The 15,249-nt window shown below is 38.0% G+C and overlaps 1 protein-coding gene across 2 annotated transcripts in view; it reads right to left on the bottom strand.

The window, feature by feature from the left end:
• The window catches only part of TMEM241 (transmembrane protein 241), a 55,877-nt gene that overhangs the window by 35,064 nt on the left and 5,564 nt on the right, over positions 1-15,249 (bottom strand). The window contains exons 4-10 of one of the 2 annotated variants that reach the window (XM_031052939.2): positions 11,338-11,419; positions 8,034-8,111; positions 6,656-6,681; positions 5,196-5,247; positions 4,002-4,050; positions 1,956-2,001; positions 939-974 (exon numbers count right to left, since the gene is read on the bottom strand). In XM_031052939.2, coding sequence (XP_030908799.2) covers positions 939-974; positions 1,956-2,001; positions 4,002-4,050; positions 5,196-5,247; positions 6,656-6,681; positions 8,034-8,111; positions 11,338-11,419 — 369 coding nt within the window. The remainder of the gene's footprint in view (positions 1-938; positions 975-1,955; positions 2,002-4,001; positions 4,051-5,195; positions 5,248-6,655; positions 6,682-8,033; positions 8,112-11,337; positions 11,420-15,249) is intronic. The other variant, XM_034066605.1, reaches the window with a different exon arrangement.

Below are 15,249 nucleotides of genomic sequence, written 5' to 3'. Positions count from 1 at the left end.
TCACAAGATAAATGGGAACTGAAGTGAAGGAACTGTCCTACACTGGTGTCCCTGCTGTGTTCCTATCAAGGATCTTTAATGTGATAAACAAGAGCATACATCCATCCAATCAAATGGCAAACACAAATTCACCTTTGTTATGCTTATTCCTAACCTCTGTTCTCTCTTTCATTCTTTTTGACTAGCCTCTCTTAGAACTTAGTATCTGTACTCTACAGTATTCTCCCATGCAACTTTAGCTACCATTCCAAGAAAGTAAGTCAACATATACAAGATGTGATTATGGATGGAGAAGATTCTAATAAAGCCTCACAAAAATCTAGCAGAAGCCAATGCACACCAAATATTTTGGCTTATATGGCTCTTTGAGGAAAGACGAGTCTTTTTTATATATAAAAAACCCACAGGGAAGTCTGGTCAGTGACTCAGGCTCTTTCACTAACTACAAAATAACAAGCCACTTTTATATCTCCAAATCAGAAAAACAACTGAAAGTCTGAATTACTCAACCCCACGAACAGCACTCTGAACAATCGCTTATGCTCATGTTCTTTGCACGTCATACTTTTGTAATCACTGCCTCTCCTTCTGGCAATTTTGTTCAAGTCTTATTTTTTGAAGCGGGGTATTGCCAGGGAGTTGCTCTGTAAATATTATTACTGGAAACGATAGATTATTTGTGCACATGGCAATTAAAAAATTCATAATTAACACCTTGTTACCTCCCCAGGTGTACACTGGCATGTACACCTATAACCTGAGCCAAAAAAATTCAGCTGCTAAACCATTCAGCTTAGCACTTTCTTTCAGTGAATGTCCTCTAAATACATACATTTAAGTAGTGGTAGCTATGTGTTTCCTAAACAAGCTATGGCTGAAAATAAAAACACATACCACATAAAGCCAGCTATGGTGTATCAAAGACTTAGTCATTTTACCTGAATACATAGTTGATGTACTGTTGGTCCAGATCACTGGGAGAGGAGGGAAAGAAAAAAAGGTGTTCTTTTACTACCAAAGTTCACTTGGTGTAAGAGATCAGTATATTAAATAGTATTATAACATTGTAATATTACATAATATTATATATGACACATTATAATTAGATAATATTATAATTAGATACATTCTAACAATAAACTATTTACATTATCAATATATTAATCATATTAATTTACACATGTTAATTACATATTAATTAACACATCATTTGCACATTGTTTCTGTTGTTACTGTGTCAGTGAGAGTCCCATTTAAAGTAAAGCGAGACCAACTAAAATTTAGACTTTTTAAGAAGAGCTGGAAAATGCTTTTGAAATAAATGAGTTTAGTCATATTTTATACACATGTATATTATGTACATATACATAATATGCAGTGGTAACATATTTATCTCTTTTGATACAGAGAACTGCAGATGATAGACACTGTAAACATGTAATGTCACCTGCTTTCAATACAACTATTGTCTGGCATGTTTATCTAACATGCACATGGGATTAGTGTAAGGTTTTTAAGGTACTCAGCCATTCCAGTCCTGTGGGAAGTCACCAGCTGCTAAATGCTTTTGAGATTGTGTCTCAAAGGGAGATACTGACAGATTCAAACCATGCAGCTTTCAAGGCTAACACAAACTAACATTTCCTTTTAATGCCTGTGCCAGTAACTAGAGGATCTGCTTTCAGAACTGAGTCATTGCCCTTTGATAATATGCTCTTTAAAACTAATTCAGTGTTTGAGTTAGGCATATGACTATCAATAACCACATGCTATTGTTACCAACAATAAATAAGGCTCCTCTTGCAAGAGAAGTCATTAATGATTAACCAGGAATGGCTCAGTTCACACTGATAACAGAGAAATACCTACAGTTTACTGGACTGCTACACAGATGTGTCTCTAACCCTCTTTGATAACAATCTCTTTCTTTTTGAAAGAATATGAAAACACATTACCTTAAAGAGTTAGGTTTCCACAACTTGTGAAATACTTTGTAAGCCCCTGTAATTGAAATGGCATGTGTAATTGCTGTAACATGCAATCACTCTGACAAACCATGCTTGTTTGACCGCAATACTGGCAGATATGGAACCTCTCTGAATTACAGTCTAGCAACATGGCATAAAGGATACCTAAACCATGAGTAAAATTAACCTATTGCTTTAAATTAATGTTTTTCAAAGCATTATAATCTCACAGTACCGCCATGCTATGTGCTTCTTCTAGTTCTCAAGAAAACTCTTAGCTCTGTGCGTGTATGTGAATACATACAGAAAAGTGTCACAGAATGGTTTCTTCAGCCCACCCTATCTTGGAGTACCTTCTATGATGTGTTTACCTATGTAGACCCCTACAGCTGCTGGCTCTGAGCCATCTTTCCTGTTCAGAGTTATCTCAGCTCTAGGGTATCCAGGTGCTTTACATACTTGACCTACCCACCTCTTGGCTCCCATTTCTATTCTGGGAAAAGCTTTAAGCACTCAAGAAAGGAACAATACGGCTTTAAGCTCTGGTTTTTTTTAGATACCTTCTTCAAGGCTTTGGTTGTTTTGTTTTTTTACTCACAAAGAGAAACAGAAAATGAAAAGCAAATTCAGTAGAACACTATGTAATAGATGTCCGCAATCTTGTCTCCACTAGACACCCGGAAGGGTGGAACACATGTCCTTTCTCTAATGCTCTGTCTTGAATTAACTTGTTGTACAGTTAAACATCTGTTTGCCCTTCCTTGTAGCATCTTTATTCTGTGTTGGTTGATAGGAAAATTAATTACACCCCACCTCCCCTCTCCCCAAAGGGTGTATCAACAACTTTCTCTCCAAAAAAAGAGAAATGGAAATAAGTCCTATTTTGAGCATAAACATTATGTTGGCACTTCCTACATGTTTCAAACACACAGAAGGCACCTTCTGAAGACCCTCTAAGCAGTTTTCCCCCTCCATGGCCTAGCACTGTTTTACAAATGAGACCTCTTGACTTTAAGAAAGCAATAACATCACTTGTTACAGCAAACAAGTATGTAAAGTGAAAAATCCTTAGCTTTTTGTTTTTTCTAAGAGCAACTGTTTACTACAGAACATTTCCTAAAGGAAAAAAAAAAAAACAAAACCAAAACTATTTCTTATTTGTATGTTAACAATATTTTAGCATGAGATCTCTAGACCTCCCTAAACACAAATACATATAAACATATTACCTCTGCCCTGAAAAATTTACAGTATGGATAGACAGAATAAAGAAGGAATCTTCCCTAATTTGCAGACAAGACTTACCATATGAATGAGTCACTCACTAAAACTATCAGACAGCTAAGAAATAAATAGAAGTCCCTTATTATCCAGCCTAATGCTCCAAAAGACACAAATCTCCTAGTTAAAAAGCACTACTCTCTCTTTCTTCACATTTTCTGGGTCTGTTTCTAGCTTTTCAGGGAAGAGCTGTGATTTATCCAAATCAATGTTTAGTCTGAAACAGACAAAAGAAAAGCTGACAGGTTATGCAACTAATTGTTAAAATTCTTTTCTAAATGCATATGATTGCATGAAAAATTCCGACATTTCAACATCCTTCCTCTGGGAGCACATTCCATGGTATTTTAGAATATTTCTGTCAGTTTTTAAATAAAATCAGTGTGTGCAATAAAGCTCCACCTACAAGTTCTTGCTTGTTGTTTTTTTTCATGTTTCTTTTCCCCTCAGAAAGAAGCGTCTCTTAGTAGGCAGCCATCAAAAACTCCCAGAAATGCTTAGTGCTGGTTAAAATTGTATGTGCATTTTCTCATTCACTGTTAACTGGCTGCAGTATCTAGCTTATTCTGTTGTTGTTTTCAATATAAGAGATAGAAAAGGAATGTATTTCTCAGATTTACTGAACTTCTTCATTCTTTCCAAGTGTTTCCAAGTTCTTCATCAAGAACTTTAAATATCAGTAACTTCATAATAAAGCTGATTTCTTCAACACATTCAGTCTTTCTAATTTCTTTTCCAAAATAAATTACTTACCAACACAGATCAAATGAATTAGAGCCCAAAAATAACCATTTGGATCAAACTGCAACAAAGAACATCTACATAAATAAAAGCACATTCATGTAAACATACTTATTGCTATTTCCCTGCCTCTAAGCTTCAAAAAGCACGTACAATGAGTAGGAGCTATGCTACAAAGAAAGAGAAGATGATGAAAGAAGAGTAGGAAGACTAAAGGTTTTCCTGTCCCACTTAGAGACTTGGAATACACCCATTACTCAGGCTCTCAGCTAGTCTTGGCAAGAACAGCTCTATTTCTTTCAGATATGTACACCATCTTAAGCAATCTGAGCATATAGACCCCAGTCTGTTTATTCTTGGCAGTCAGGGAGGGGTAAGAAGATCAGAGGAACATCACTAAGGTTTTTCTTCCTGTCTCCTTTTCCCTCTCAGCCCCTGCAGCAGCTTAACAGGATCTCTCCCAAAGGCTCCAACTTTACACAGAGTATCCAAAAGAGGGCTTTACACAGACATCTGTCTCTGAGCAAGGTAGGCTCTCTTCATCAATGGGGAAAAATAAACATTTTTGAAAGGAATTCACCTGACATGTTTTAGATGTCTGCTTTCTGAGGAGATGAATGATACACCAGAAATTCCTGCTCTGCACCACAGACTACAAGGGAAGCTAGTGCAGGTGCAACAATTCTGATGACTACATTTGATCAAATGCATCCAGACAAGTTCCCAGATTCATCCTACCTGGCTTCACATATTAACTAAAGTATCTAAAACAAGGAAGCAGCCTTCCTGAGACTCAGAAGAGAAGAGCACCTCCAAGGAATAGATCTTTGTTGGACTAAGTGCTCTCCGGAGATACCTGCTTTCTTTCTCCAGTAGCTACAGAGCTATCATAAAGCTAATTCAGGTACCTCCTGAAAGTATGTGCAATTAATCCAAACCTAAGTCATTAGCTCTAAGCCCTATAAGAAGTTAAACCACAGTTTCACCAGCAATCATCTTCACTGAAGAGCTGTATGTCTGCTCAGAGGTTTTATCATGATGCAAACACATTAACACCAGCAAGACTACAACACAGCAATAGACAACATTTCAGTTCCTTCACAGGAATCCCACACTAGCTTACAAGTAAAAGCTACATCCCTCATATACTAACAAGATGTCAAACATCAAGATCTAACTTGAGCTGCTTTACAAAGCAGAGCTCACCTGTGTGTCACATAAAGGAAGGCACACTGCTGCTATCAGGAAGCACAGCACACTGTGGAGAAGAGAAAAAACAAACAGGATCAAACCCTTGTAACCTGGATTTGTACTCTCAGCAAAGTATAGGCAATTCCACTCGATTTTACACTGACATTTAATTTTTATTCCATATTTAAGAAGTAATTTCTGCCACCAAAGTTTTTACACCATGCACTCTTCTAAAACATACACAGCAAACTTATATAAAAAGCAGCACGAAACACCTCAGCAGTGATGAAAACAAGCTTTTTGGTAAGGAATATTATTCTTCACTTGCCATCTGGCTTCCCTAGGTTGCTTCAGAAAGCCAAAATCAAATTTCTGGCTGTGAATGGCTGCCAAAATTCTTTCATTAAGGTGAACTCCCTATTACAACAATTCCAGCAAAGGTGATTCCATTAAAAGTTATGATTCAACTCCAGAACACAGAGCAAAGTGGGAGTGAGTGGTATTACACTAGAAATGGATTAAGGACAGCAATGGTCCTCCTCTAGTCCTCTGACTTGGACTAAATAACTTCTTAACCTATGGCTGACTATTTCTACAAGCTACACTGAATACTCTGATGTGGAATTTCTGTGGACTGCTACTTCTAATAATAACAAATATTTGCTTTTGCAGCTTATTTTCCTGCTGTCCAGGAGCACAGGAAAATACAGAATAAAGATGATAAAAAAACTGGCATCCTTGACAATAATCCAGTGGTTAAATCAAGGCCACAGTTAGTCAGATAATGGAAACAACGGGAAGAAATCAGGAAGATGGTGCCTCTAAGCACACTAAATAATAACCCAACTATCTACTCTAAGTACCGCTGAAGGATTACAGAATGTGCAGGACAGCAAATAGGCATTCTTCAAGGGGATGGGGAGAGGGCAGAATAAAATTTTTATACATGACTGTCTGACTTCTCTTTTTCCCTTTCTATCTCCTTTTTGGAGCCAAAATAACTAGGGCCGACCAGGGCTGGCAGATTGTGTAGCTTAGTACAAGTGATTCTAGCAGAACTAGGTACCACTTACTCTTTCTTTCTTCTTAGGAAAAGCACTTTTAGCTATTTTCTATCACATTAATTATCTTTCTCTTACTGCTTAAGATTATATTTAAGATTAATGGAACATCAAACCTGGCTTCCATCTCATTCCCGAAAACATTCCTACAGCACTGCTTTGTTATTCAGGAAGACTGGCCTTTTTTATTTTTATAAGGAGAAAAAAAGGTATCTATTTAAGCAGTGGTTTGAAAAAAATAGAAAAATACATTTTAAAACTGTTTAATTATTCCAATGCTGCAATTTAGGCTCACCGCCCACGGGAATGTGCCTTTCATTCTTCATTGTTTTGGTGTGCCATTATCTGAAGCAAATACAGAAGCTGGAGCCAAAACAAGTCTGAATCTGAATGTGAGCACTTTTAAAAGCTTACCTACAGACTTTCAGATGAGAGGTCTGCTGTAAAAATGAAAGTATGAACAAAAAATTAAAATTTAAAAATAAAAAGGGTGAAATAGTGCTTTCTCCTTCCAAAACCAGGAAAATGATGACAGCTGATCTTACTGTACCAAACACATTAAAAATCCTGTGAGCAACACTCATGTTTGAGCACTGCTTAGCAAATTTAATTTGAAAAGAAGAATCAGGATTACAGATTAGCCTACTTCAATTTGATTTATATTTTCAGATTAGTTACCAGCAGATATATCTAAAACCAGACATGACTTTACACTTGGTCCTTAAACTTGAACTATACCAAAACTGTGTATTTTATGTACTCAAGTATCAAGTATTCTTAATTTATTAGATACAATCAGAGGTCTAAACCCCTGAGAGCTTCCCAGCCCTTTAGTCCAAAATTATTCCCCAGAAGCTTCCCCAGAAGCTTCCTAGCAAGATCTGTGTTTGCATTATCCTTGTCCATAGTGCTTTTGTTTTTAAAAAGAGGAGTCATGACCAGGAAAATATGAAACACTTTGTCAGGGACAATAATCAGAGGACAACGACATAAGGACATGTCACTGTACACACTGCTATGTCCCTTAGGCATAACCTTAGTGACCTCTTCAGCATGTTAGGAGTGGCAAACATGGGCCATTTATTTGTCTTCTACATACACAACAGATGTAATGATTGGAAAATCCCTTCCACAGCAAGCCAGAGGCCACTGCAGAAATTACTTCCTGATTAATGATTTCTTAAAGCTACCTCACACAGCAGCTCTCTGGTCAATTAGAAAAGCATTTCATAGCCTAAAAAAGAAGGATTCCCAATGAGTCTGTGAGAAAGAAACCCATCTCTTACTACAGGGTGCAGGAATTATTCTCCTAAGACAGATTTAAGACTTGGGACAGATTCTGAAGCATTCAAAACAAATCCAGAAATGTACTGTTATTCCTGCATTTCATGTAGAGATGCAATCTATCTATACTCATATAATACACTAAATACACTGGTTAGATCTAGAGACCCAGACCTCCCCCCTCTCAGCTCAACGATAATCTTACATGGGACAAGGGAGAGGGCAGATATTAATGTTCAAAAGGGAAAAATAAGCAGGACCAAGCCAGACTTAAAATGCAGATCAATCTGGTGATATACATTTGCAAACAAAAGGGGAAAAGAAAACATCAATAGAAATACTTGTCAGGAGCAAAGGTCTCTCTGGGTTTCATTAATGACTAGTTATCGCTGCAAGATTAGAAAAGCACATGGCACTAATGCCCATATTAAAAGAAATTAGGTGTTTTGTTATATGGCAGTTATATCACAGGGGATACCTTGAATGTATCAATTAATAGATCAGTTACCTCTTTCTGCACAAACTTCTGGAACCCACAGGTTATAACTTCTGATGCGTTGTGCACGGTGAGGAACACTGGGATTGGCTGCCATTGGGAGAGAAGAAAAATACCCAAATCAAACCACAACAGTCACACACAGAGGAAGAGACACTCCTCTAAGGGACAGCTGTCCCACATGCTTGTGGTTTTGGGGTTTGTTTCAGTTTTTTTGAGCTGTAAACCCACACCACATCTCCTAAAAGGGACTTAGACCCATTCTAATCACTATTACATGGCACAGGCATCTTTAAACATAGACCCTGCTTGCTGCTTCTCCCAATTCTGAGCACTCAGTCAGTTTGCTTGTACGCAACTACCTCACAGTGAGATTTGCTCCAGGTTTCTTCCTCTAATTTTGCCTCTGTTCAAATATCTGTAGCCTCCACAGTAAATGGTTCTCATTAGTTTTCCCATCTCTGTCTACTGCTCCTAAGAATACAGTCTGACTCCTAGCAACAGAATTATGGGCAAGATGATTTTAGGTGATTGTTTTCAGTTACTGCTAGGAAGAGCTGCCCAAAATTAGAGTAGAATATAATAGTTCATACACAAGTGATGGCAAAATTCTACCCACTGAGGTATCTGGACACCATCCCAACATGAAATCATTAAGAAACAAACCTCAGTGATAACAATAATGAATCAACCACCCCAGTGCCCTAGGCAAACTCAACCGGAATGACTGGTTCATACTACTTCCTCCAAATCAGATCCATGGTCTCTTAAACAGTTGAAACAAGCAATTCTCTGCTCCGATTAAGATAATCTAAAGACTATGGCAGTTTTAGGAAGCACTATTTCCCTGCTTGTGTACAGTATTTAAATTATGTGAGTATAGAATGAGTTAATTTCTCAGTGATGTCCATGCCTTTTCAGGTGGAACAAACAGCAAACACCTCTTAAATTTGGCTATGCATTCTGAAATCTGTGTTTTCTAGATTTTTCCTTTCTTTCCCATAAAGCCAGATAAGCATCGCTAATTAAACATTTTAAGTTTAATGACAACTAGGGTGGATCCATAAACACAATAGTTGGACCAAGATAACTTTTAACACCTCTAAATTAGCAAGGAAATCACACAAACACAGCTGGCATGAAGTTGTCAGCCCCAGCTTCACTGGTTCTGGAAACCAATTCTCAGCCGTGTTGCTGGATGACTAAGAACATAAACCCAGAAGTATCTAACATAAGCATCCTGTGCTTGATACAATAATAGGAAATACAAGAAATAACCATACCCAAGGAAAGTTGACAGCAGAATTTACATTCTTCCTTTTGTGAAGCCAATTTGTTGGGTTTTATTTTCCTCCCCCTTGCTTTTGGCTCATCCAAATGTGTTTTGGAGCCAACAATGGCTCCAGTTTGCACAGCCCAGTTAACCTTCTCCATATGTCTCTTGCCTTTGATGTGAGCATTTTTTAAATTTGTGAGTGGGCTTAATGCTTACAAAAACAAAGGTTTACTGGTTGGGCAGGTAGGGAGAATAGACTCTGTACAAACCTCCCATCACAGCTCTGCATACTTTTGTTAGTGCATCACAGTCCGGAGCTAAGCACTCCTCCTCCAGTTCCAGCCCTGAACTCCTGGGCAGGGGAGACTGCCAGCACCTCTAGGGAGAGGCACAAACAGAGATTAAGACTGTAGCCCTGCCAGCGTACAGGAATGTCTGAAGGTGGGCCTCCCTGGATTTGATCAAAAAAGTACACATAATTTCTGCTTTAGCAATAAGCCCACTTAATTCAAAAATACGCTGCTGAGGTGAACCTATTCAGGTGCAAAATTGGGAGAGTCCATTTTCCTTCTCACTGTGTCACAAAATTGTTGTACACAAAGTTACTGTAATTAGTTTATCTGCAGGATTGAATTTAGCCCCAGTACAAGACATTACTTAACTATGGCCTAAGAGACTTGTGCTTTGTCTTTCCTCCTAAAATTGCCACAGAATTAGGCCACTAAATCCTTATTCATGTACAACAAAAAGCCATTCAGAAATGGGAGATGCTTCTTAAGAAAGGCTTGGGATATACGTCAAAACCATTCACAGCCCCTCTGCCACTCCGTACATCTCACTCTTGAATGATCTGAGCAGGGACAGGAGGGAGACAGGTAACTTAAGGGATGACTAGGGAATAAGAAGAAATAGCAGAGAAGATGTGATTCATCCCTCCTCCACTTCCCAGGTGAGCAGGCAGAAAAGACGCTGCTGCCAAGGCTTTACTGCTGTTTCCAGGCAGGGCTCCCATTAGGGATCTTTGCTCAGTTTACACCAGAGAAGCCCAATGGAACTTGCTTTGACAAGGAACCAAGAGGAAGTAAATGCAATCACCCTGCAGCAAAGCTAATCTGGGGGCATGGGGCTACTGAGCATATGCCTGTGATTTCCGAGGACCGCTTGGGTCCAGGATGAGGCCCCAGACTTATTTGTGAGGACAAAGGCCTCCTGTCCTTTTCTGCTCTATCTCTCCACCGGAAAGTTCAAGGGATCACTACAAGGGAAATATTGGCCAAAATTCCCTTTTGATCCTCCTTGGGGTTTAGGAGCTGGCAAGAGCAAGCTGGCTCTGGAATTAGATTAAGATGCATTGACAGAATGCAGAAGGGAACTAGTGCAGAATCTGACCTTGCAGACTGCATAACAGCAGTAAAAAACCTGCTCTTTTTCAAGAATTTATGTCACCATTTTTTTCCCACAAAAGACTATATAATTTAAGTAAATTATAGTAAATTTAAGTAAAAAGCATTCAACTTCAAAGAAAGCAGATTTTATATCCATTGAGCACTTAGTAGGTTACTGTGATTCAAATGGATCATAAACCATTAGGGATTAATCTAACCCTTCCCATAATAACTTTTGAACTTTCAATTTATTTTTTTCAAATCCTGTAACACATCAAAATCACTGAAATGGTCTTCATCCTTCTGCAAGGATTTCCTACAGCTCCCACAGCCCCAGTCCCCTTCTTGAAAACTTACAGCTAGTGATCAGCTTCTTCCCCACTTGCACAATTCATACAACTGGTGATCTACTCTGCAAAATACCAAGTACTCTGCCGAGTGCTATGGACCATCACAGAGATGTTTTATGATACTGTTCTGCACTTTGTAGGATGGGATCACTGCTCTAGCACCATTAACAGGGTATGTATTACTCAAACCCCTCCTTCTTTCCCCCCAACAGAGGAACAGCATTAAACACCTTGTATGAAGGGAATGTTCTTTGCTCATAAATTAGATGTAATAAAGAACTGATTTCTACTTGTGTGTTTCTTACCAATCTAGACAGTGCCCTAGAGCCAGCATAAATAATGCCCACAAAAAGTACTGAAGCAGGAAGCCATGACAGGATTTCAGACCTGTGGAAACAATTAAAATCCCATTACTTCACCACACTCTGTTTACATACAGCCAGCAACAGTTGCTTGCAAGGAATATAATAATACATACATATGTACATGAATTTAAAAGATGTGCATATTAAATTCATTGTCTGAGTGTTCAGTATTCCTCCCATTTACTAAAGAATCTTGAGACAGAAATGAATCACTTCATCTAACAGTGGATAAGAGCTATTTACAGATACATTTTCTTTCTTTTACTCTTTCCCTGGCTTCTCTCCCTGTGAAATTGTTTGTTTCATAGCAATTATTCCTACTGGTTTTAAGGGACAGAAATTTCAACTAATTTTCTTGATGTGCTGTTAAAGGAAGAAAAACTGACAAATGAAGACATAAAATGGTGTGCTTGCACAGACAGCACACATTTTCACTATGTAGAAATACACTTGCCCACCCACACATTCATTATTCAGCCAGATTTAAAAAGAGATTCTTCCTAAAGATCAGATTGTCTCTGTGGAAGCATATCTCTTGAGGTTTCCTAATGATGCTCCCTCAACAAGTCAAACTCCTAGAGGCAGTTTGACAGCCAATGGAGGGATGTAGTCATCAGATTGATCTGATTATTACTGTTATTTTTTTAATCCATGGTTACTGCAGCAGGGCCAGCTTTCAGTTCTGAGAAGGAGCTTCAGAAGTTGCACTTTTTGGTTTTTGATCTTATTACTTAAAGGGAAAAAGGGATCAGGTAGGTGGTAAATTCAGACAGAATAATGTAAGATTTTGAGCAAGGCAGGAAAGGAGTAGCAATAATCTAAAGGCCTCATTCAAATGCTTCTCAGGACTGAAGACACTGCTACCTCTATTCAGTCTTCCCAAGCTTTAAACTGAAATCAAGAAAACATTAGTGAATAATACTGATTCTCAAAATGAAACCAAACTGCTTTGTCATTCCTTAATTTGGATTATACTTCCAACTAGTGTAAGACTTAAAATGTAAATATAGGTACTGCTGCACTACCACACTTCATGAATACAACAAAAACAGACGACTAAACAATGAAACCAGAACAGTCTGGATGAAGATAAAATTAATGTAAACACAGACAAGAAAAAAAACTAAAGACCACATTTATTTTTTCTTTTTAATAAATAATTTTCTAAGATACTTGATAAAAACCCCAGGGTCACAAAAATAGAGTAATCTTTAGATACTTTTACTGGCATAGATATTTGTTCTGAGGTTTTTTTGGGTAGCTACCATAATTTTTTATAAAGACACTGTTCCTTTTAAGGTTATTGACTTCAACTGGAATTTCATTAAAACCAGCATCTAAAACTGTCATACCTCATTACCAGAAAGTTCACATAAGACACCAACAGAATACTCACACCTTATTGGAACTTCCACAAATCATAGAATCATAGAATAGTTAGGGTTGGAAAGGACCTCAAGATCATCTAGTTCCAACCCCCCTTCCATGGGCAGGGACACCTCACACTAAACCGTGGAAGAAAGGAGGGTAGAAGAAAAGAAAGAAGGGCTGGGAAGATGAAAGGAACACATGCTGCAAACTGAATTTTCATTCAGAACATAAAAATATCACTCTTTCATGTTCCCAGCCACTAAATTCTAGGAATCACAAACATGTCTTAATTTCCAATGCAATACTGTGAAGTGTCATGGAAAAAGATTTCAGACGCTTTTTCCATGATGTCAGGGTAGAATTTTATGCTGCCAAGTGGGAATTTAAGGACTGAAAAAGAATGCATGGATGTTTGATGTAATGTGTGTCAGCACCAACAATCTGTCTTTGTATGTAAACCAATTAGTAGCTTTTTATGTTGGCAATACAGTGATGCACATGCAAAGCAAAAAAGCTCAGTGACATAAAATAACTGACGAGCTGTGGTTGTAGGGTTAGATTCAAAAGCCACTGAAGTCAATGGACAGGTTCCCCTAAACCACACTTTAGAGCTTTGGCTCAAGCAAGCCTCTGAGCTGCTGCTTAGCCAGGGGGAAAATTCAGCACTACAAGAAATACCAACCAGAACACATAAGACTAACGTGCCTTACAAGGATTAGTGCAGCAGATTGTGGCACTGGAAGCATTATGCAGATGCTACACATACTCCTCTAAGCTCCACAGAGCCCTTGCTCTGGATACAAGTTTTGCAGATGGTCACCATTCAGCCTTTGGAAGCAACAATAATGGTGACAGTCCCTTACAGCTGGGAGGACCAGGGGAAAACAGATGAAAAGCAGGATATCCACAAGGCCTAAGAGAAATTACTATAAGCAATGTTTTAACTTGTTTTCTTACTGTGAAGCTGGTATTCCAGACTTTAGACAAAAGGGTGATGATCTCTAGGTGAGAAAATAATTCTGCTGAGGCACTTATATATAACCTGAACTGGCTCAAAAAGCATTCAAGATCAGTCCACATGACAAAAATGCTGACACTTTGTGGAAATAAATAAATGGGTGACAGTTTCTTATTTGAAGCATAACAAGACTGGTGACCAGATATCATAAGTATCCTGCACATAGACAACAGCCCCCCCAAAACCCAAATGAACAGATAGATTCAGAGACCAATATTCACTAAGGGGAGGGGTTGGAAATGTCCTTATCTCAGTGGTAGCACTAAGGAGAAGGAGTTGAGAGGGAGTGATAAACAGAAGCTTTGAGCCATTATGTTTGCTTTTTTGTTGGGAATTTTATTGTTTAGTTGTTTTTTAGGGGGTTTGGTTGTTGGGTTTTGGTGGTTGTTTTTTCTTTTTAAACCTCAGATACATGCTACACGTTCAGTTCAGCAAAGCATTAATGCATGATCCTAATTCTTCTGAATAAAGACGGGTTTAAACTCATGCTTAAGTATTCGGCTGAATTATAGCCAAAACATATCAATTAATTCTGGCAATTTCATTCACTGTGTTCTAGAACAGGAATTCTGTATTGGCTAAACTAATAAAGCAGTTCCCAAGATGTATTTAAATCACTTTTCCTACAGTGTGCTGACATCTAGTGGCTTGAAATCTCCACTGTCAAAACACAAACTAATTTTTCACAAAAGCTTTTCTTAAATAAAAGCATTTTCCTCAACAGTAAAAAAAATTTTCTTGTCCGCTGTTTTCTTCAATGTCCTCCAAATTTTGGAAAAAAAAAGTCTTCTGAATCTGAAAAAAGATTTAATTTCTAACCTTTTTAATTTCATTGTTTAAAGCAAAACTAGTGATGAAAAGTTGAACTAGAAAGGACATTACTGATGGCTGTATTCTTTTAGACTGTTCTGATAAAGCCACAATCTGCATAAACAATATGCATTTGATAACAATATGTATCGCAGTAACTGCCACTAAAGCAAGGGTTGGACCGTAATCCTGATTCTACCAATACCGCTGGCAGCTTTTACACCATGTCCTCATTTTACCTGCACTAAAGGTAAAAGATAAGAAGCAAAATTCTGTTTCTATTTACAACTTCACTTAAGTTTCAGTGGTGATGTAGTCACTTGCTTAGACAGGAAAACAGAACATAGGCTGGTTCTTCTGAAACACATGTAGATTTCATCATAAATCAGGAGATTGAGTTTTGCAAGCCAACCATCCGAATCCCAAACAGAAAATCCATCAGCTGCTAACACAGAATCACTGAAAACAGTTACTTAGAAGGCAACTCTGGGAGCTGCCTAGTCCAATCACCACCCCAGCTTCAGAATCAAGTCACATTACTCAGGTCATTGTCTAATAAAGTTCTTAATATCTCCAGAGATGGTGATTCAAAATCTGCTGTGGGCATACATCTTCTAAATTATACTATTTCTGCAAAACTAAAAAGATACACC

This window comes from Melopsittacus undulatus, chromosome 1, assembly GCF_012275295.1.
Source record: "Melopsittacus undulatus isolate bMelUnd1 chromosome 1, bMelUnd1.mat.Z, whole genome shotgun sequence".
Lineage (NCBI taxonomy): Eukaryota > Metazoa > Chordata > Aves > Psittaciformes > Psittaculidae > Melopsittacus > Melopsittacus undulatus.
The sequence above is the reverse complement of the archived record's forward strand: the minus strand, read 5'-3'. Positions and strand labels throughout refer to the sequence as shown.